At 39.4% G+C, this 19,365-nt stretch overlaps 5 protein-coding genes across 6 annotated transcripts; 3 read left to right on the top strand and 2 right to left on the bottom strand.

Annotated features, from left to right (window-relative positions):
* The first annotated feature begins 285 nt into the window (after nucleotides 1-285).
* Nucleotides 286-5,096, top strand: atxn3 (ataxin 3). The gene is made up of 11 exons (XM_034858843.1): nucleotides 286-422; nucleotides 979-1,143; nucleotides 1,235-1,279; nucleotides 1,367-1,452; nucleotides 1,544-1,610; nucleotides 1,688-1,775; nucleotides 1,854-1,983; nucleotides 2,101-2,264; nucleotides 2,558-2,714; nucleotides 2,951-3,015; nucleotides 3,133-5,096. The coding sequence occupies exons 1-11, from the start codon at nucleotides 378-380 to the stop codon at nucleotides 3,183-3,185; spliced, it is 1,065 nt and encodes a 354-aa protein (XP_034714734.1). The 5' UTR covers nucleotides 286-377; the 3' UTR covers nucleotides 3,186-5,096.
* Nucleotides 5,097-5,216: 120 nt separating this feature from the next.
* Nucleotides 5,217-7,437, top strand: si:ch1073-416d2.3 (protein Z-dependent protease inhibitor). Its single transcript, XM_034858831.1, has 5 exons — nucleotides 5,217-5,332; nucleotides 5,557-6,183; nucleotides 6,304-6,577; nucleotides 6,854-7,001; nucleotides 7,099-7,437. Exons 2-5 carry the CDS (start codon nucleotides 5,580-5,582, stop codon nucleotides 7,288-7,290), a joined length of 1,218 nt encoding a protein of 405 aa, XP_034714722.1. The 5' UTR covers nucleotides 5,217-5,332; nucleotides 5,557-5,579; the 3' UTR covers nucleotides 7,291-7,437.
* A 231-nt stretch (nucleotides 7,438-7,668) lies between these two features.
* On the top strand, nucleotides 7,669-13,092 carry ddx24 (DEAD (Asp-Glu-Ala-Asp) box helicase 24). 2 transcript variants are annotated; one of them, XM_034858766.1, is made up of 9 exons: nucleotides 7,669-8,261; nucleotides 8,478-9,373; nucleotides 9,462-9,887; nucleotides 9,977-10,130; nucleotides 10,788-11,300; nucleotides 11,686-11,761; nucleotides 12,131-12,319; nucleotides 12,396-12,525; nucleotides 12,620-13,084. In XM_034858766.1, the coding sequence occupies exons 2-9, from the start codon at nucleotides 8,482-8,484 to the stop codon at nucleotides 12,892-12,894; spliced, it is 2,655 nt and encodes an 884-aa protein (XP_034714657.1). In that variant the 5' UTR covers nucleotides 7,669-8,261; nucleotides 8,478-8,481; the 3' UTR covers nucleotides 12,895-13,084. The 2 variants fall into 2 exon arrangements, with proteins under 2 accessions (XP_034714657.1, XP_034714656.1); XM_034858765.1 differs by having other exon boundaries at nucleotides 8,159-8,271; nucleotides 12,620-13,092.
* A 42-nt stretch (nucleotides 13,093-13,134) lies between these two features.
* LOC117936278 (ubiquitin thioesterase OTUB2-like) lies at nucleotides 13,135-14,589 on the bottom strand. The gene is made up of 5 exons (XM_034859154.1): nucleotides 14,509-14,589; nucleotides 14,286-14,404; nucleotides 13,777-13,783; nucleotides 13,462-13,653; nucleotides 13,135-13,341 (listed from the first exon to the last, which is right to left on the bottom strand). Exons 1-5 carry the CDS (start codon nucleotides 14,587-14,589, stop codon nucleotides 13,135-13,137), a joined length of 606 nt encoding a protein of 201 aa, XP_034715045.1.
* On the bottom strand, nucleotides 14,286-18,787 carry si:ch1073-416d2.4 (coiled-coil domain-containing protein 42 homolog). Its single transcript, XM_034858840.1, has 11 exons — nucleotides 18,538-18,787; nucleotides 18,391-18,436; nucleotides 18,043-18,219; nucleotides 17,773-17,930; nucleotides 17,605-17,687; nucleotides 17,309-17,481; nucleotides 17,102-17,212; nucleotides 16,901-17,017; nucleotides 16,669-16,822; nucleotides 14,509-14,589; nucleotides 14,286-14,404 (listed from the first exon to the last, which is right to left on the bottom strand). The coding sequence occupies exons 1-9, from the start codon at nucleotides 18,642-18,644 to the stop codon at nucleotides 16,670-16,672; spliced, it is 1,125 nt and encodes a 374-aa protein (XP_034714731.1). The 5' UTR covers nucleotides 18,645-18,787; the 3' UTR covers nucleotides 14,286-14,404; nucleotides 14,509-14,589; nucleotide 16,669.
* Nucleotides 18,788-19,365: the final 578 nt, after the last annotated feature.

Here is a 19,365-nt window from a genome sequence, read left to right as displayed (position 1 = left end):
GACAATTATTATTTAGCTAGAGTAAGGGACGTCATTCCCAGCTCTGGCTCCCGAGTTCCTAGGTAAATTCATTGCACTGACCAGAACGATAGAGAAAGACATCTATAACATTTGTGTCAATTGTTGTTATATTACGGACAAAGCAAGTAACAAATACAGTTTTTGGATTGGTGTCTCTATATATAGCTAGTAGTTGCATTGCTCTATGAGACCCACACAGTGAATGATTTCAATGATGTCGCCGGTATAAATGTATAAATCCGCAAATGGAGATATCAATTGATGCTAGTGTATGGGGCCGAGCCACTAGAGGGCGCTGGTCGAGACTGTCCCTTCTTTATGGTAAGGAATGCAGAGGGGCTAGAGGTCAAAGTTGAATGTTTGACAGAAAGCTGAATATGGATTCCATATTTCATGAGAAAGTAAGTTAAAACGTTTAACTTAAATAATAAGATCCAACTAATTCGTCGTGTTTATTCGGAAAGCCTTGGGCCTTCCGATGGGGGGTTGTTTACCGACGCTATCTGGCCGGTGTTAATAAATTTGTTGTGGTGCTTGGCAGTATTTGGGTCCAGACAGCTTAAATGCTAACTAGCTAACAGAACCTGCTAGTCAGAGATATGAAAAGTTTCTTTTCAGCTAGGAGTAACAACGCAGGAAGTTTTTGGAATAGCCGCAATCGTGTTGTTATCGTGTTGTTATTGTGAAGTTAGTAAACGAACTGGCGTAACAGAGCTAGCTATCTCACAAAGCAGAGTAACGTTTTCCTAGTTGTTTGTTGTTTAGCGTCAGCAACGTAGCTAAGCTAACTGTATGTAGCTTTACTGGTGTATGGCTGTCACTGTGGGGACAGACAAAATCCCCAAATTTTAGTATTAACGTTAGCTAATTCCATGTCCATAAAGCTAACTATTTAATCATACTGTAGTGTTAGAAGTGTAATTATTTGAATTTATGTATCATGTTTTGTATTTGTAGCAAGAGGGCTCTCTTTGCGCCCAACACTGTCTCAACAACCTCCTGCAGGGTGAGTATTTCACTCCTGTGGATCTGTCCTCCATTGCTCATCAGCTTGATGAAGAGGAAAGAATGAGGATGGCTGAGGGAGGTATGGCCAGTGAGGAGTATAGGACCTTCTTACAGGTGACGAAAAGTGAATTATAGTGCAGCAGCCTATTTATACATGCTCTTAACACACGGTTTTTAACTTTATCTTTTGTGATTCTGTTTCTAGCAACCATCTGGTAACATGGATGACAGCGGGTTCTTTTCAATACAAGTGAGAGATTCACTTTTTATTGTAGCTTAATAACAACCACTATAAGTCAGTAATATCAATGCCCTTTTCTGTGATCTAATTCCTTAGGTAATTAGCAATGCACTGAGTGTGTGGGGCTTGGAGCTAATCCTCTTCAACAGCCGGGAGTACCAGAGCCTCATGATTAATCCAATGTAAAGTTGTCAAGACTTTTTTTGTCTAATGTCTTAATCACATAGCTACTTTACAGTTAATGTGAAAGCACATTCTACTTGCATGTTTCAGAAATGAGAAAGCCTTCATATGCAACTACAAGGAGCACTGGTTTACTATACGCAAGCTTGGGCAGCAGGTATGAGGCACTTGTTTTCATAAACATTGTTAATACAGCTGGATTTACTAAAAATCATTGTTTTGTTTTCATTGCAGTGGTTTAACCTGAATTCGTTGTTGACTGGACCAGAGTTGATATCAGACACCTATCTAGCACTTTTCCTTGCACAGTTACAACAAGAAGGTATTGTTCAATTGACTTTTATCATACTATGTTGAGTTTTGCAGAGGATAAACAATTCTGAAAGTTGAATTTGTGCAGGTTATTCCATATTTGTGATTCGAGGAAACCTCCCTGAGTGTGAAGCGGAGCAGATTCTTGGGATTATGAGGGTGCAGCAGCAGCAGCGACCAAGGCTTATTGGAGAGGATGAAGCCCAGCCAAGTGCAGGGTATGTACTGTATGTGCAGACATTACAATATTGAGAAGAGGAGTTTATGTTTGAAGTTGCTAAATTAAAGCTTGTTACTTACTTGTGGCAACTGATTAAGCCTTGTACTGTGAGCAGCAGGTCTGCAGCTCTGAGCCAGTCTGAAATGGGCTTTGGTGTGGAGGATGAGGTTGTGGATGAAGATGAAGAGTTGAAGAAAGCTCTGGCACTCAGTAGGCAGGACATAGATGTGGAAGATGAAGAAGCTGATCTTCGCAGGGCCATACAGCTTAGCATGCAAGGTAAATCCTGAGTTTTGAAATATGATAGTTTCTTTGTTCAGACGAATTGAAGTTTATAAAAAAGTTAAGTATGAAATTAACAGAACAATTAATGACACAAACTCACAATTCTTAAGCTCAATTACGATTTTCCCGATCATATCAATGAGTCTTTTTTTCAATGAGAATTTATTTTGGCAAATTGTGCTTCAGTTTCACAATAATATTGTTTTAAACATATACTGTATTTATCATAATTTTTTTTTTTACAAATGTCAATTCTAAAATTGGGTCCTTGGTTTTTTATATTATAGGAGCAGTGATGAGCAACAAGTCATCAGAGTCAGAAATGGGAAATGTGAAATCAGGGAGCCAGGCAGCAGGGAGTGCTGCAGGAGGACCAAGAGAAGGCCAGATTGAGGCGCTTACAGCCGAGGAACTGCGGAAGAGGAGACAAGCCTATTTTGATCGGTAAGTTTAACTGAACACCTGGTGACTGTTTTACACGGGGGGGAAACAATATTGTTAACACTTCAGTTCAATAGTCTGCAATAAGCGCTGCTTTGTGAGTTTTATGGTGTCTTCATTCAAACTTCTTTGTTTGTGTTTAATTTATAGCTAGAACTGACTGAAGTATTCATAATATTGTGTCCATCCCTTTTGAGTGAACGGAAAATGAACGCAAATTCTCTCTGGTGACTTCTTAGGCAGCAGCAACATGCTCAGCCAAACATTCCTCAACAACCAGACACAAAATCAACAGGTGGCTCAGGTAAGTACATCTGATTTTTTAAATATAAATATAGTGTATTATTTAAGGAATTTGATCAAAAAGCCATTCCGAGAAATACATGAAATCTACTAATTAAAGCCCTCTCCCCTCTACTAGGATCTGTAAACACTGGCTCTGCAGAGGACCAACAACAAAAGCCCAGCCAGTGAAAGTGTGCAAGGTTTGCCTATGTTGTTTACCAGCTGCCAGGATTGGCAACCCCATACAGGGGTAGCTTTGCTCCTTCCTGTAACCTTTTGCACATGCGAACATACAGTAAGGACAGTCAGAAGGCTGACACATTTCCAGTGGTTAGTTCGCTGACAGGTTATAGAGAAGAGAACTACGACAAAGAAAAGGCATCCGTTAGTCCTATCTAACAAAGTGAGACACTGATGCTGGGTAAAGGGTGACCACAGAACTCATGATGCAGTTAATCAAAGTTTGCAATTGCCTTTTTACCATGGCGCCTTCTATTTCTATTGTACACTGTTTTTTTTTTTTTATTCTGTTTGTTTTTTCTCTGGAAGAGATGGAAATGAATCTTCAGCACACAAAGGGTTACTTAACTTTGTTTGGGCATGAATACATACAGTAATGGGTATTCTGTGAAAGCCATAGGAAACATAGGAATGGTAAGACCACAGATAAAAGTATGACACATGATGACGGAGCCCCCTACTTTTACATTGGACTTGGTTTGTAGGATATAAGATGTGAGTCCCAACACCCGCCATACCAGAACACCTTTAGTTTGGAAATCATTTATGGTACTGAAATATCTTTTAGCCAGCAGCACTAACATGTGTGGGTCATTTATTCCTCACTTCATCGATCATTTTACTTGTGAACGTCTAAGAGTGAAATCCCAGGGTATTTAGATAACATCATAGTGATGTTGTAGCTTTGTTAATACCATTAAGCGCATAAGTAGGCATAATGAAATGTAAGAACACACATCTCACAAACATTTAATGTAAGGTTGTTTTGTCCATTTTGAATGGACAGTGAACAAAATAATTCTATTTACCTATTTGCTGAATCTAAGATGCTTTTGACTGATGCATATTTGTCACATCTTGTCAAGAATACGTTAAAATGTAATGTGGAACAAGAAGCAATCTGTAAACACTATGAAATTGCATCTAATAGATATATGCATAGTTAACTTTTTTTTCCAGCAAAGTATGATAATTTAAAACCAAAAAAAAATCTTACATGTCCAACCAGCCTACCTAGTATATGATTTAATCTCCTGTTTCTCCTCATCACGATTGGTCATGATGGGGAATTTATTATAAAGAAAGAATTGTTAAAATGATCATTCTCACTTTGATGTACCTCCACAAATAGTTGATAGTTTTAGCCTGAACTATTGTTTTAATTGCACTAATTTGACTTATCCTGTATTTCAATAATACTTTGTTCACATCAGTTATACAAAGATACATTCATGTGCACTGAGGTTGCCTTGAGTTAAAACTATATAAGCCATTGGCTAATCAATGACATTCAGAAATAACAGTAAAATTGTGAGAATGAAGGCTGACTGACAAATTTAAAATCCAAAGATAGAAAAAAAAAAAACATCGAAAATGTGTCCATGCATTCACTCTCAAGAGTTTGTTGTATTCATACAAATACAACAAACTCTTGGTTTTATAATTTATAAAATCATGTTGCAACACAATTTTGATAAATAGACCACATAAAAGCATCATAGTGTTAAGTCTGTTTAAAGTCATTATTTTTACTGGAACCAATGACTGCTCAGCATGGATTTATCTTGATGCCTCCACAAAAGTATTGGATGGCATTCAATGTTGGACTTCTTGTGCTGGATGATTTCCAAGAAAATTCCATGATGTCATTGTTTTCCTTTGCTTTGGATTTGTTCGACTCTTTCTTTTATTCAAAATGCACTTGCAAAAGACTATAAAATGTTGTTAGTTGTGTTTTCACTCACTACATTCTTACAATAAATACTCATAATTTTTGTTATATTCCACATGTTACCATAGCACATTCTTTCATTTATGTATTAGGGTTTGTTCCAGGATTAAAGTGACATTCACTCCCCCTGAAGTTTCTCACGTCTCACTTTTTGTAACTCAACGTTTACATGCAGTTATTGATGGTTCTTGTGACATCACCTCTGGAAAAGAAGCCCTGAATGTTTGAAAAACAGCTCTGACTCCATTTGTAATAACACAAGAGGCGGTGTGTCGTGGTTAATATGTAACGCTCAGAGCACACTTGCACTTTGTTTCCCCAAATAATAGGCGCTTTCTGAGGCGATCTTGGAACAAGCTGAATGGTACGTATGGCAGTTAGTTCATCTTACAGACAGTTATTTATTTAATCACAACTGCTAATTGCATTTCAAAACTGAATCTAAGTGCTTTTGGTGGTTAATCAAAAAAAATAAGCTATTTATGAGATTCAATCTGGTTGATATTTTTTTAGTAGATTGGTTAGTTATAGTATTACTGTTAAATTGTGCTCTTATTATCTTGAGATCTGTGTGTCTTTGTGTTTCAGGTTGTGCAACCAAACATCAAAGTATGGCCGTACACAAAATGAAGATGGGATTTATGTTTCTTGTCACCTATATGTGCTTCCTCGCTCCAGTCCACCAAGCGCAGCTTGCAAGTGCCACCATCTCAGACCTTTCCTTCAAAAATATGGACTTTGCCATTAACCTATACAGAAATATATCCAGCTATCATGACAAGAACATCTTTTTCTCACCTCTGAGCATTTCCACCAGCTTTGCGGCTCTCTTAATGGCTACTGATGGTGTCACACACGAGGAAATACTGAAGGGACTCAACCTGGAGGAGCTGGAGCGGGCTGACCAGCCAGAACTTATCCCAACACTCTTTCAACTCCTTCATGAGGGAATCGCACAGAATGGCTCACTGAAACTGGACCAAGGCATGGCCCTCTTTATGCGCCCGCAGTTTGCGGTGAAGGAGATATTTAAAGGCAAAATCAAGACGTTTTTTGACGCTGACATCAAAAGTGTAGACTTTGCGGACACAAAAGGGAGTATAAGCTTCATCAATGAGTATATCAAGCACAAGACTGAAGACAAAGTGACCGAGATGATTTCCACCGTGGATGCAATGACCCAACTCATGTTAATCAACACAATTTTCTTCCAGGGTAAATTTAATCACTTTTGTGCAGTTTAGAACTTTATCTTTGGTCGTCAATAACAACGAAATGTGTTTTTGGCCTTTGACCTATAGAGTCCATAATGAAACATTGTCATTCCCTTCACAGGAGCCTGGCAAATGCCTTTCAACCCCAATTTAACTGAAAATGCACCATTCTACATTGACAACTATAACATTGTGCAAGTGCCGATGATGTTTTTAGAGGATAAGTTCTACTCCATGGAAGATGGTCCTCTTGGTGCCAGGGTGCTGAAGCTACCGTACCAGGAAGGTGTTTCCATGCTTATCCTGCTTCCCAACAAAGGCATGGACTACACTGTAATTGATGATGGGATCACTGCTGATAGGTTCCTCAGCTGGATCAAAAAGCTGCAGAAAATGTAAGTCCATGAAAAGTCATTATTTAGGAAATGTTTTACACTCAACTGTAAGGCTTGTCTTTTTTTAGTTTTTTTACTATTTTACCGTCTGTATTTTGTAGTGTTTTTGCTATTACTGCAAAGCACTTTGTGACATTTCTCTAGAAGGGTGCTGTAAAAAGCACACCGCAACAAGGGTGTTAATATATATTTTAAATAAAAGATAATTTGAAATACCTACAGCAGCAGATAATAAGTGTATACTCAACATGGCTGCCTATGTCTTCATGTTTACAGCAAATTGGAGGTCAACATGCCCAAATTCAAGATGGAGGAGTCATATTCCCTGCACAATATTCTACCAGACATGGGCATGGCCAGTATCTTCAGCAATCATGCCAATTTGACAAAGCTGAGTAAGGAAGAAGGGCTCAAAGTGTCTGAGGTTAGTTTTCAATTTCACCACGCTGTAACGCTGTAATATAATTGCATATTCCAAACTGTGCAGATGATGAATTTTTGTCTTGACTGTGAAATCACAGGTGCTGCACAAGGCTGTCATCGAGGTAGACGAGACAGGGACCACTGCAGCAGCTGCCACAACAACTGGCATTATTGCATATTCCTTACCCAGAACCTTCACTGTCAACAGACCTTTTTTCTTTTTCATATACCATGAAGAAACAAACTGTATTCTGTTCATGGGCAGGGTTATTGACCCCACCACAAACTAGCAGTCATGACACTTAAGTGCTTGCACTTAACATTGTGTAAGGTTGTTTTTTTAATTTTTTAATTTTAAAATGCTTGTGCTGGTCTGTTCTGTATGTCTATCTATATGTGATCCCTATTAATAAAGAATTTACGTTAGTGTGCCTTTATTTTGGAATGAATCAAATCATTTAAGCTCCTGGATCCTAAAGGACACTTTGGCTTTTTCTCTGCACTGATACCTTTAAATATTTGTATAGAACTGCAGACTTGGTACATAATTGTAAAAACTAATGACCAATGATTTATTAACATGTGTAATGTTAAGATTAGGCTACTTACAGACCTTTGCTGATGAATAAAAATGAGAAACGTGTCCCTTTACTAAGGACTTAACATGTATTTCTGCAAACTTGTAGGCTAATTGGGACAAAGTGGTTATTATTAATATCAACAGTCTATTAGTAAAGTCAGTACTTACAATGTGTAAACCTTTTATTAAAGGTGGCTTATTAATAAAGTGGTAGCAACACATCCAGTTTTAGACGTGTGTCAGCTTTAACACTGAGCTTAGTCAGAATAGAAATGTCTCAAAATATTGCTTTCTCGGAATATTATAACATCAAATTTTTGGAAGATTGCCACATAGCAGACTATACCAATCATTTCAAATGTATGTTTTCAAGACACTGTGATTGTTTTGCGAATAAAACAGGATTTGATATTATTAACAGTATCAGAAAAGAGTTATTGCTTCGTTATGAGTAAATAACATACTTATGACAAAATTTCAAGTCAGAATTCTAAGTTTTAAGTCAGAACTAAAATACATTTTTGACATGGCCCTACTCCTTTTCCGTATCTCTGTACCATCGTTCGATTAAATAAAGTTTTTGAAACCACGTGATTAACACTGTCATGGCTGCGTCCTCGTGTCCTGCGTGGTTGTCAACATTTGTTACAATATTTTAACGTTTAAAGAAAAGAAAGCAAAGTCAGTCAACGTATTACGTTCTTCAAAGTTTTTACTTAGCTATTGTATTGTTCTTTATGGTTTAGAACGACAGTTGTTTCTGATATTATCATTCTATACAGTATAACGTTAGTTGGCACCTAGTTCGCTGCTAGCTAATTTCTCACGGACACTTTTAACTACTCTGTTTGAGGGAGCCAAGTCAACGTATTGTCCTAACTCGTTTTACATTTGTAGTAAAATGAAGACAAAGAAGATGAAGCCCCGAAACAAGCGTCTGTCCTCCGGACTGCTAAAGCCAGCCAAACGGAGCATCCATGTGAAAGGCAAATGGGAAGCTGTGGAGCTTGATCCCATTCTCTTTTCCGAAGAGGGCTTGGAGGGTCTGGTGTGTTTTGAAGAGCTGAAAGATTACCGATTAATAGACTCTGAGAAAGCTGCAGCTAATGCACCAAAGGAACTGAAAAGGGAGAAGAAAAAGAAGAAAACGAAGAAAAGAAAAGCCAGCGAGGGAGAGGAGGCTGGAGAGAAGGTAGACATCGAGATTAAAGAAGGTGAGCAAACAGCTGAACCAGCCAAGAAAAAAGCCAAAAAGAAGAATAAAAAGAAGAAACTGACTGCAAAAGAATTGGACCAACCAGATAACACTTATTCAGAAGTGATACAGAATGATGTGGTTGCAGGTGAGGATGCAGGGGGGAATAAAACCTCTAAAGAAGACGCTTCGAAAGATACATCAATTATTTCAGAATCTGATGCCCAATCAAAACCCACAAAGAAGAGTAACAAAAATAAGAAAAAGAAGCAGCAAAAAAAGGATGAAATCCCAGAGGCACAGCCAAACCAGGAGTCTCTATCAGAACTGCAGGCTCTGGAAAAAGAAAAATCTACTCAAGATAAATTGACAAAGGCCCCCCAAAACAAAAAGCTGATGAAGAATTGGACAAATGCAGCCCACTCTGGCTGTTATGACCAAAATGCTGATGTTAGTGCATGGAAGGACCTGTTTGTTCCCTCCCCTGTGCTGAAGGCACTGAGCAGTCTTGGATTTAGCTCACCGAGCCCTATACAAGCCCTGGCTTTGCCTCCAGCTATCAGGGATCGTATGGATGTACTGGGGGCGGCTGAGACAGGTAAGATAAAATACCTGTTGTTTTTGTCTCATCACAATATGTCCTCGTGTTTCCACTAGTGAAGCTAATGTCAGCACTGTCATTACAGGAAGTGGGAAGACATTGGCTTTTGGTATTCCCATGATCCACGCCATCCTTGAGTGGAAGAACGGTTCAGAAAAACCTGTTGATAACAACACTGAGGTGGAGAGTTTGTATTTACCAACTGTAGATGAGTCCACAAGAGAAGAAGACAAAGAGGACACCATGGAGGCTGAGGGAGAAGAGGGTGAAAGCGACACAGAGCGGGATCAAGGTGACACAGATGAACACGGCAGCGATGAAGAACATGATGAGGATGAGAGGCTAGGCTGTGTTCACGTAACTGAAAATGCAGAGTTTGACTTTAACCTTACTGCTGAAGAAGCACCCGCAGGTGGTCGCAGTCAGCCTCTGCTTGGACTGGTGCTCACTCCCACCAGGGAGCTGGCTGTTCAGGTCAAACACCATATTGATGCTGTGACAAAATTTACAGGTAGGCCATTAAAGTTTATGGATTACCAGTTTAAAATAATTAAACAGAATTATGAATGTCAAGATAGTAAAGATGTAACTTTTGTGTAGACATCAAAACGGCAATACTTGTGGGTGGAATGGCACAACAGAAACAAAGAAGGATGCTAAACCGAAGACCAGAGATCGTTATAGCCACTCCAGGTCGTCTGTGGGATTTGATCCAGGAGAGGCATCCACATCTGCTGAATTTAAGACAGCTCAGGTACGTCACAATTTACACCTTTTTCTTATATGGATGGCAGTATGGTAAAAATCCGTGTGGCAATATCTTTAGATAGATATTTTAAAAGATAATGCAGTTTAGTTCATCATATTAGTTTTTAATGACAACTTGCTAATGTTGTGATCATACCATCATAATAACAAAGCCATTGAAAGTAAATACACTGACACTGAATTTTAACTGAAACACTGGATTTTAATAAATGGCGTTGAATTGTAGATGGATGACCATGAGTGCTTTTTACACAACAATTTCGTGTTTACATTTAACTAAAGAATAAATAAAAATATGAAGAATGCTGTTGATTTTTAAAGGCCAGTCAAGAGGGACCAAATCAGCCATTTTCAAATCCAGTGAACTATACAGGATGTAAAAAGAAATATTAAATATACAGCATGTAAATGCTCTGTAATGAATGGGCTTAAGGAGAAACAATCCAATATATTCATTTCCTTTACTTTCTAACATCCAAGGCCTGTAGGGCCTTAATTACAACATCAGCAGTGAAATGCTGAATAAAACAAAAAATACCTGGCATTGCATGCATGCACATTATTGCTATTTTAGGAGGAGCCTTTCACAGAGGCTTGTTCATATTAACTTGTATAAAATGCACTTGAATGTGTTATTCTCCAGGTGCCTGGTCATTGATGAAGCAGATCGCATGGTGGAGAGAGGCCACTTTGCAGAGCTGGAGAGTCTGCTGGAGATGCTGAACACCGTGCAATTTAATCCCAAGAGGCAAACGTTTGTGTTCTCCGCCACACTGACCATGGATCACAGCCTGCCCACCCGCCTCCTGCAGAAAAAGAAGAAGAATCTGGACCAGAGGAACAAGCTGGAAGTTCTCATGGAGAAAGTTGGCATCAAGTCCAAACCCAAAATCATTGACCTGACCAGGAAGGAGGCAACTGTGGAGACCCTGACTGAGACCAGAATCCATTGTCAGAAGGAGGAGAAGGACTTCTACCTTTATTACTTTTTGCTCCAGTTTCCTGGCCGCACCATGGTGTTTGCCAACAGCATAGACTGCATCAAGAGACTGAACTCCCTGCTGGTTATCTTGGACTGTACTCCACTGCCTCTTCATGCCAACATGCACCAGAAACAACGCCTCAAAAACCTGGAAAGGTTTGCTGAGAGGGACAGGTGAGGATAGGCACACATGCAGTAGCACTCCGAAGGTGTTTGCCTCAGGTTAGATTAGTAATTACGTTTCTGTGATTGAAATACAAAACCCAGTTAACTGCAACTAAGCCCTTAAGGTTCTTTTTCCAATAGTGCAACATTTTCAAGTTTTGAGATTTTCTTTTGTTTTAATCAACTGAGGGAGGAGCTTCTTCAGTGGGTAGATGTGTAGTCCCCAGTTCTTAGAATAAACTCTGTCATAGAAAATGATATTCACACTGCTAAATAATCTCATTATTTGGCATCTGTTTAGTAACACTTCTTTTGGCATGTAATCAAATCTTAACTCCACCTTTCACTCATTGCTCACTGAATTGACACTTAAATTTCAAAATATCATTCACAGTTGTGTATTGCTGACTACTGATGTGGCAGCTAGAGGACTGGATATCCCCAATGTTGAGCATGTTATTCACTACCAGGTGAGCTTTTTTACTTCTTTTTTTCATAGCATTTACAACTTTTGAAAGGCAGTTACTTATATTCAACCAACATAAGTATAATCTCATATAAACAATGGTACTAATTACCTGTTACCACTGTGTATTACTGAGCCATAGTGCATTACTGAGCCATAGTGCAGGAGATGCTGTTGAACTGAATGTTGGTTACAGCTGTCAGTATTGGTTGTACATGGCCAGATATTTGATTTTTGAACAATAAATCTTTATAGCTCTCTTAACTGCAGTAGTGCGTTAAAGGCTGTTCTGCTGCAACTTATGCATAAAGAAAACAGTTTGTGTAAATGCTATCTGGTGTAATTATGTATAATGTTCTCCTGTGAACGTCAGGTTCCTAGGACATCTGAGACTTACGTCCACCGGAGTGGCAGAACAGCGAGAGCCACCAAAGAGGGTCTGAGTTTGCTGCTAATAGGCCCAGACGACATGATGAACTTCAAAAAAATCTACAAGGCTCTCGGGAAGGACGAGGAGCTTCCCATGTTCCCCATAGAGATCAAATGCATGGAAGCCATCAAGGTGAGATCCAGCATTTGGTCCTTCCTTTGTCACGTTTAAGAGATCATATTTGACTGTTGAGTGTGTGCCTCCACAGGAGCGGGTGAACTTGGCAAGAAAGATAGAGAAGATTGAATTCCACAACGGCAGGGAAAAGCAGCACAACTCCTGGTTCAGACAAGCAGCAGAGGCCCTGGAGGTGGACCTGGATGACGATCTTTTGATTGGTAAGACCAACATAACAAAATCTCTTCGTTATAGGTTCCCTTTATTTAAAAATGTTTGAATACAGACAACTGAATATGCCGTCTATGTCTACAGGCAGAGCTGGGGATGAGGAAGGGGACAGAGAGCAGCAGAAGATGGTGAAGGGGATGAAAAAGCATTTGAAGCATCTGATCTCCCAGCCTGTATTTAAGAATTTGATAAAGACCAGGTACCCCACTCAAATGGGAAAGCTCTCCCTGCCTCACATGCCTCTAGCTGGGAGAGAAAGTGCCCTCAACAAGGTTTCAATACAGGAGAAGGAAAAGAAGACAAAGAAAGGTGTCCCACCCCAGCAGAAGAAGCACAAAGAAGCAGCAGTGACATGTTAATGGAATGCGTATTTAGAGACCATCTTTGACAGGATTTATGTAATTGTTGATTTATGTAATCGTTTTTACATAGTTCCATTTAAATACTTATTGCACAATGTGCAAAAAAATGTATTTGCAAATGTTGAATAGCTGTACACTGCAAGACTTTATAAAAAAAACTGTCTTAAAGCCCAGTTGGGATTTTATTCAACCAAAGTCAATATCCCTGAGTTGAGCTGAGTCTCTGTGGATCTCTGGTCAGTGTCGAAGCCGTGGGTAGAGAATGTTATAATGTGACGTTTGGTAGAGGAGGTGCAGGGAGGGTTCAGCACCCTCTGGAATGACGTGGTGAGCCAACTGCTCTTCATCACCCTCCATAGAGACGATGTGGATGCAAATATCCAGGGCCTGTGACAGAGCTAGGATGTCCACATGATCACACTCCATCGCCATGACCTCCACTTCCTGAATGAAGAGAGCAAATACATTACCACATCGGACAATTGTATTTCTTTGACTTATCTTTTTGTAGAAACTTGGAACTAAAATTGTTTCACTAGATGGCAGCAACAGTTTGTTACTAACTTGATGACAGTAGACTAAGAGATTGGGCGCCTCCACAAAGTTGCAGAAGAAGTCTGCCTGGTTTTGCAGGTGTGCTGAAGTGAGCAGCCTGAGATACTGCACCACGCTGTCAGACGTCATCTGCTCATTGAAGAGCCTGAGCAGCGTGTCTTCCTGCTCGTCAGCCTGGCACTGCTCCACAACATTAACAACCTTCAAGAGCACAGAACCAATGGAGTATTTTCACATGTTGGTTTTACAAGAATTGTTCATCCTGGTTTTGTCTAAGTGTGCTTAGAATACTTCAGATTTCCACCCCCTGCACCTTTTTAATACAGAGATCCTGTGGCAAACAAAGCACAACACATTCACACATGTCAAAGTTATAATAATTTGATCTATGTTGTACTATGAACTTCATTATTTGCCTTTAAGTGTGTATTATGTCAAACACACCACCTGTTATGGCCTACCCAATGGAACAAACTAATAATCTGCTTGTCTTCTGCCTAACTTTTTTTTTTATTATTATTGAATAGTTTGGTCCCAACAATAAATTCCCCTTATTGAATATTTTAATGGAGTTTTTTTTTCACCAAGATAACAGTTCTTGCTTTACTGACCTAATCCTACCTAGCAAGAAACTAAAATGCGACTGTCAAAAGGAAATGCATTATTTACTGTGTTCAGGTGGTGCTTGAATGAACTCGCATCAAATCCCGCAGAAGAGAAGTCTTCGCAGGTTTGTACAATTTTCTCCTTAAATCTGAAAATGAAAGACAATGCCACCTTCAATTTTAAGTGAGTTCAGTTTATGGCAGATGGCAGTGCTGATGAGAACTGACCTCTGCAAAGCCCTGGCATTGTGTAAGACTGACTCCAAGTGTGCGAAGCAGAGGGCTCTGTAGAAGCAGTTTCCATCTCCGCGCACTTGTCTGACGGTGGAAAATTGGCTGCTTAAATCCTAACAAAGGACAATAGGTGTGATTATTACGCAGAGGACAGTTTGAGTTAAGAGGGGTGATCACTTGCACAACTACACCACCCCACCCCAAAAACACGTCCTACTTTATATTTGGCACCCGACGTATGCTCAGGAAACAGCGAAGAAATGTCCTCTCGGCATGAGACGAGGCTGCCTGCCTCCATCTGTCGAAAAACAAACAGCTTTAACTATTTTGAGACCACAGCGGTTTTCGGGATCGACTGCCCGCACGACATACGTTTGTATTTCAACAACATGGAAACAATATACAAAAACGTAATTACAGTTAAGCAAGAATCCGTGCGTCAAAGCTGTGTGTCAAAACATTGATGCAACCTTATTTCCATTTTCTTAAACCGGATGTTTGCAGATACCACGTGCTCGTGTTAAAGGGACAGTACAGGGGTTGTTAAATGCTGGCGTCATACCTTCGTCGAGGACTTGTTGCAACCACCAAGCTTAAAAATGTCCTTTAAAATGGAAACCAGTGTAACCGATCTAAGCGTAAAACATATTGTGTGTTACCTTTCCCCCTATTTCCATCAGTTGACAGGTACGAGAGTCAACAACCGTATACAAGGTTTTCAGTGGAAAAGAAAAAGAAAACCTCTATTAAAAATCCTACATTCACAATCTTAGTTATGTAAAAGTACATTGTATTATCTGCTAATTATTCTTAAAATATCAAGGTAAAAGTACTGCATTTCAATGTATCTGGTCGAGGTGGGGCTAATTTTAATGACTTAATAGTCCTGTACAATAATTCATAATCTGTTGTTATTTGAATCTCAGTTGGCTAATCAGCTGTCACATTATTGTAGCGGAGTAAAATGTTTAACATTTTCTTCTCAAATGTAGTTAAGTAGAAGTAGCCTATAAAAAATCATATAATTAATATTAATAATTTAAAAAAGTGACGAAATGGGCCAAGTACAAGTATTGAAAAAATTGTCCTTTGGTAGGCTATGCTTGAGTAAATGTACTCACAGTATGACAAACCAGATTACTACTTGATATAAACCCATAAAAGGTATGTTGAATATGTTTTGCCACTTGCCCAGATGAGTAGCATTCCAACTATAGTTGTTGATCACTGTCTGCACAAGAAGGCTGCCTGTGTGAAAACCTGTATGGCAGTGTCTGGCAACATGGAAGAGGCATTTGCATTGCTGCCATTGGCTTTTTTTTGGAGGGGGTCATATCCCACTAAAAACGTTGGTGGTCCCCAGAGAAGAAGTTGTGATTTCATGGTGCAGATTGAAACCCAAATTGAACCATAAGCAACTTAAATTGCTGAATGTTAGAACATTGTCTCAAATTGGTCGTTATTACTGTGACTCATGAAGTGTCAGGTTTAGTTCAATCATGGTGTTAATAGTGTCAAAAAACATTAGCTGACATTATTTGTTCAGTAGCTAGCTCAGATTATCGGTTTATGAAATTACAGATTTAGCAGTTTTTTTTTTGCATGGCACTGTATCTGTGTCATATTCTGATTAGGGGCCGAGCCCCCCCCTAAAGGTCTGATCCTATAGAATCGACCCTGGGGACTGCTAATGTTTGGTGTCTTCTACAAAAACACAAACTTTGTGATAGATAGAGAACAAAAAAAGTAAACTGATGCAACATTTGGTCCTGCATGATATGTGGGATTTACAACAGAAAAGTCAGATTCTTTCTGTTGCACTATATTTAATGTATTTATCCATTCAAAATATCACAAAAACTTCTTACTCTCTTCTCAGTGCTGTTAGTACATCTACATCTAAATCTGATTGAAATTGCATACATACCATTGCATGTGCTGTTTTGATGGGTTCTTTTGATGGGTATACTTCCTGTCTGAAAGCATCATTTGATTTTAACCATTTTATTTTTAAAATGCAACAATGATTCCACGTTCCAGAGATACAAGTTTACAAAGTGCTGAGGCTTGAATACACTTGATCACCCTATTTTTTTTAAATCTGTATGAAATTGTAGGTGCATAATTGGGTTTATAAAAGAGTTTCTAACACTGTCAAACCACTTTTAGATTTAGTTTTCCACGCATCTCAAATTCTTCATCATCGGATGTAGGTTTCTTAGTTGTCATACTTGTCATGTTTTATTTTTTTTTTGTCATACTACTGCTTCCAATGTCAAAAATGAACTTTAACTCTCAACACACTTTGAGTACTGTAGGCAGTGACATCATGTTGGTAAAGTTCAACATCAACTGATTGTCTCAATCTTTCTACTACCTTAACTTGAACTTTTAATTTGTGTTTTAATGCCAACGCTCTTCATTGCCCTCTCCCTTTTGTCCATCAAAGCTGTTCTACTTGTCATGGCAGACCCCGACTCCATCAGTCTTCTCGCTCTCATCTCTGTGTCTGCCTTGTCCTGGATGTACTCCTGAAATCATACTCTTGGTTAGTAAAAAAGTTGGGTAAAGGAACGTAAATTACTAGTTTAACAACATAAAGATCTTACCTTCACCATGTCCATCCTTGTCAGTATGTTCATGCTTTCCAGAGGTCCATATGCTGCTAGATAACACTGCTCTGCAAGGTCGTTAATGGCCATAAGCAAGCAACCCACTTCTTCAACCTGAGTGAGAATGGCACATTTGTTACATTTTTATCCAAAACTCCTGTCTGCAAATTATCTAAATTCATAATCTTAAAAGCACACCTTCTCTCTGGACAGGCCTTGTTCCATCAGCAGGTTAACCTCTGCCTGCTTGTTCTTCTCTTTGAGGGTTTCTAGCTCACTCTGGAGTTCAGACAGTTCCTTATTGGCCATCTGCAACACACATGTATACACTTTAATAGGTTGTTCATTCAAGCACTGTCAATTGAAGAAAAGTTTCAGAAAATATACTGTATGTGTTTGTCTGACCAATTTTTTAATACTGTGCTCCTGCTTCATGATCTGCAGTTGTCGCTGCCCATGGTCCACTTCCTCCTCCAGTCGCCCCAAACGCTGCAGCAGCTCCCGGTGGCTGATGGACAGGGTCTCGTGGCGCCGAATGATGGGCATAACCAAAGATTCAGACCCATTATCAAGGTAAGCTGCAAGGGATTGTGCATTTTGGTCAATTTTACAGCTGGTGTGTAATTAACTCATTAGGATAAAAAGCACAGGTATGTGTAAAAGTTCTGTTATGGAAGCCAATACAAGTCAGTTTAACTTACTGCTGGGAAGATAATCTAGTGTTTTCATCAAGTAGTCCTCATAGATTTTGTATTTTGCCATTCTCTCCTTTAAAACTTGGTGTCTGTTAATTGAGATATGGTAAAACTGAGGTGAAAAGTTACTCAATAGGCCTAATCCTCACTTCAGCTTTGGTTTAAAGTTCATACCTGGCTCTCAGTTGTTTCAACTGTTCTGTCAGATCTTCTATCTCTCTCTGTTTTGCAATGTTCAGCTCCCGTGCAGCCTCATACTTCTTCAATGCTCGGCGACGCTTAACTTCATTTTCAGCCACAAACTTCTCAAACTTCCTCGCCTTCTCTATAGTCTAGGTGGAAATACACCACCCCAAGGTTTAAGTTATCAGGCCAATGTCAACAGGGAATATCTAGTCCACAATCATTCCTGCTTTCAAGCACTTTCATGGGGTTTTAATTCACCTGCTGTTGCTTTATTTCCAGTTCAGACCTTCTCTGAGCTAGAGCCTCCACACAGTTCTTAAACTCTTTCCGTTTGAGTGTGAGTTGCAGGTCCACCTCGTCCAACTCAGCCTGCTTCTTCAGAACCAGGGTCTTTTGCAAAGTGTTCACTCCTGCCTCAAGGACTCTGCTTGAAGTCTAAAGGTATACGAACAGTAAAACTCTTAATATGTACAAAAACATCTTAAAAAATGAGCCATTGAAGGCCATAAAATATGATTTTTTGGTGTATTATTCTTTTAATATTATATTTTGTAAATTCACAGGTTGACAGGCAGCACATCATTGTATCACTTGCTTTATTCTCACCTCTGTCACAACAGGTATGTGGTTGACATTATCCTCTTTCCTGTGTCTGAGGAAAAACATTCAATTGAAATATTTATAAAAGTGTTGTTAAAGAGAAGGGAAGTGGACATGCTGCCCATTGTATAGTTAGTAAATGCACAGGCCTACCTGGAGTCTTCCGATTGTGTTACAAAAATGTTTCTAATTCTGTTTTGCACCGTGAGTTTTAGACGCGGGTCGCTGTAATCTAAAACAGGAAGGGAAGAAGGCGTCATGTTTGTGTTATTTCTTTAAATAGATTGTCGAGGAATCCTGATGAGTAAAGTCCTGCAGTTATTCCACGTTCGGGCGAACAGAAGGACGACCATGGGTCTTTTTCGGATGTTTTCCTGGATTTGTGTAGCTGTTGCTTGGGAACCGCAGGCGAGACAACAGGGAATGTGCCGAGATCGTTTCTCTGTTGCCATAGCAACTGCCAAAGAGGCGGTTCGTTTTTATTGACCGAATGAGAGGCATAGAAATGAGATCATTAGAGGTCTGAGACGAGGTCTCACCAAGTGGTCAAGAACCGGTGTAAACAACTCTGCTGACTCTGAAGTCCAGGAACTTCAGGAAGCGTTTATGACCCACTGTTACTGTACCATCAACTCCATTAGCTTAATGGATCATTACGGTGGATCCTTACATCATAATAGCTCCTAATGATTAAGAGCAGGTGAGATGTCCCACAAATAACGCATTAGCCTCCTGTTTTTCTAACTTTCCATTAGGCCTACACATCCATTTTTTAAACACTTTTCTACTTCTTCAACCTCATTGAAAACTACTTCACTGAACGTTTTGTTCTCCGTGTTTGTGTAGTAGATTTTTCCAATTTTCTACATCACACTTGTGAAAGTTGCATATTGAACCATGCTAGTGGCATCAGAAAAACGTGCTTCAGCAGATAAATATGAAAACAGCCTGCTGGTGTCAAACTCTGCATGTACATCATTC

The sequence above is a fragment of the Etheostoma cragini genome, chromosome 20 (genome assembly GCF_013103735.1).
Source record: "Etheostoma cragini isolate CJK2018 chromosome 20, CSU_Ecrag_1.0, whole genome shotgun sequence".
Taxonomy (NCBI): Eukaryota; Metazoa; Chordata; class Actinopteri; order Perciformes; family Percidae; genus Etheostoma; species Etheostoma cragini.
This window is presented reverse-complemented; position numbering and strand designations above follow the sequence as displayed.

Coding starts and splice junctions, on each gene's coding strand:
- atxn3 (XM_034858843.1), top strand. CDS start 378: ATGTTTGACAGAAAGCTGAATATGGATTCCATATTTCATGAGAAA. Junction 1,280..1,366: donor GCGGGTTCTTTTCAATACAA/GTGAGAGATTCA, acceptor CTAATTCCTTAG/GTAATTAGCAATGCACTGAG. Junction 1,611..1,687: donor TACGCAAGCTTGGGCAGCAG/GTATGAGGCACT, acceptor TTTTCATTGCAG/TGGTTTAACCTGAATTCGTT.
- si:ch1073-416d2.3 (XM_034858831.1), top strand. CDS start 5,580: ATGGCCGTACACAAAATGAAGATGGGATTTATGTTTCTTGTCACCTAT. Junction 6,578..6,853: donor ATCAAAAAGCTGCAGAAAAT/GTAAGTCCATGA, acceptor TCATGTTTACAG/CAAATTGGAGGTCAACATGC. Junction 7,002..7,098: donor AAGGGCTCAAAGTGTCTGAG/GTTAGTTTTCAA, acceptor GTGAAATCACAG/GTGCTGCACAAGGCTGTCAT.
- ddx24 (XM_034858765.1), top strand. CDS start 8,482: ATGAAGACAAAGAAGATGAAGCCCCGAAACAAGCGTCTGTCCTCCGGA. Junction 10,131..10,787: donor CTGAATTTAAGACAGCTCAG/GTACGTCACAAT, acceptor GTTATTCTCCAG/GTGCCTGGTCATTGATGAAG. Junction 11,301..11,685: donor AGGTTTGCTGAGAGGGACAG/GTGAGGATAGGC, acceptor TATCATTCACAG/TTGTGTATTGCTGACTACTG.
- LOC117936278 (XM_034859154.1), bottom strand. CDS start 14,589: ATGGAGGCAGGCAGCCTCGTCTCATGCCGAGAGGACATTTCTTCGCTG. Junction 14,405..14,508: donor CGTCGGGTGCCAAATATAAA/GTAGGACGTGTT, acceptor GTCCTTTGTTAG/GATTTAAGCAGCCAATTTTC. Junction 13,342..13,461: donor TCTTAGTCTACTGTCATCAA/GTTAGTAACAAA, acceptor CTCTTCATTCAG/GAAGTGGAGGTCATGGCGAT.
- si:ch1073-416d2.4 (XM_034858840.1), bottom strand. CDS start 18,644: ATGACGCCTTCTTCCCTTCCTGTTTTAGATTACAGCGACCCGCGTCTA. Junction 18,437..18,537: donor ACACAATCGGAAGACTCCAG/GTAGGCCTGTGC, acceptor GTTTTTCCTCAG/ACACAGGAAAGAGGATAATG. Junction 17,213..17,308: donor AGCACAGTATTAAAAAATTG/GTCAGACAAACA, acceptor TGTGTGTTGCAG/ATGGCCAATAAGGAACTGTC.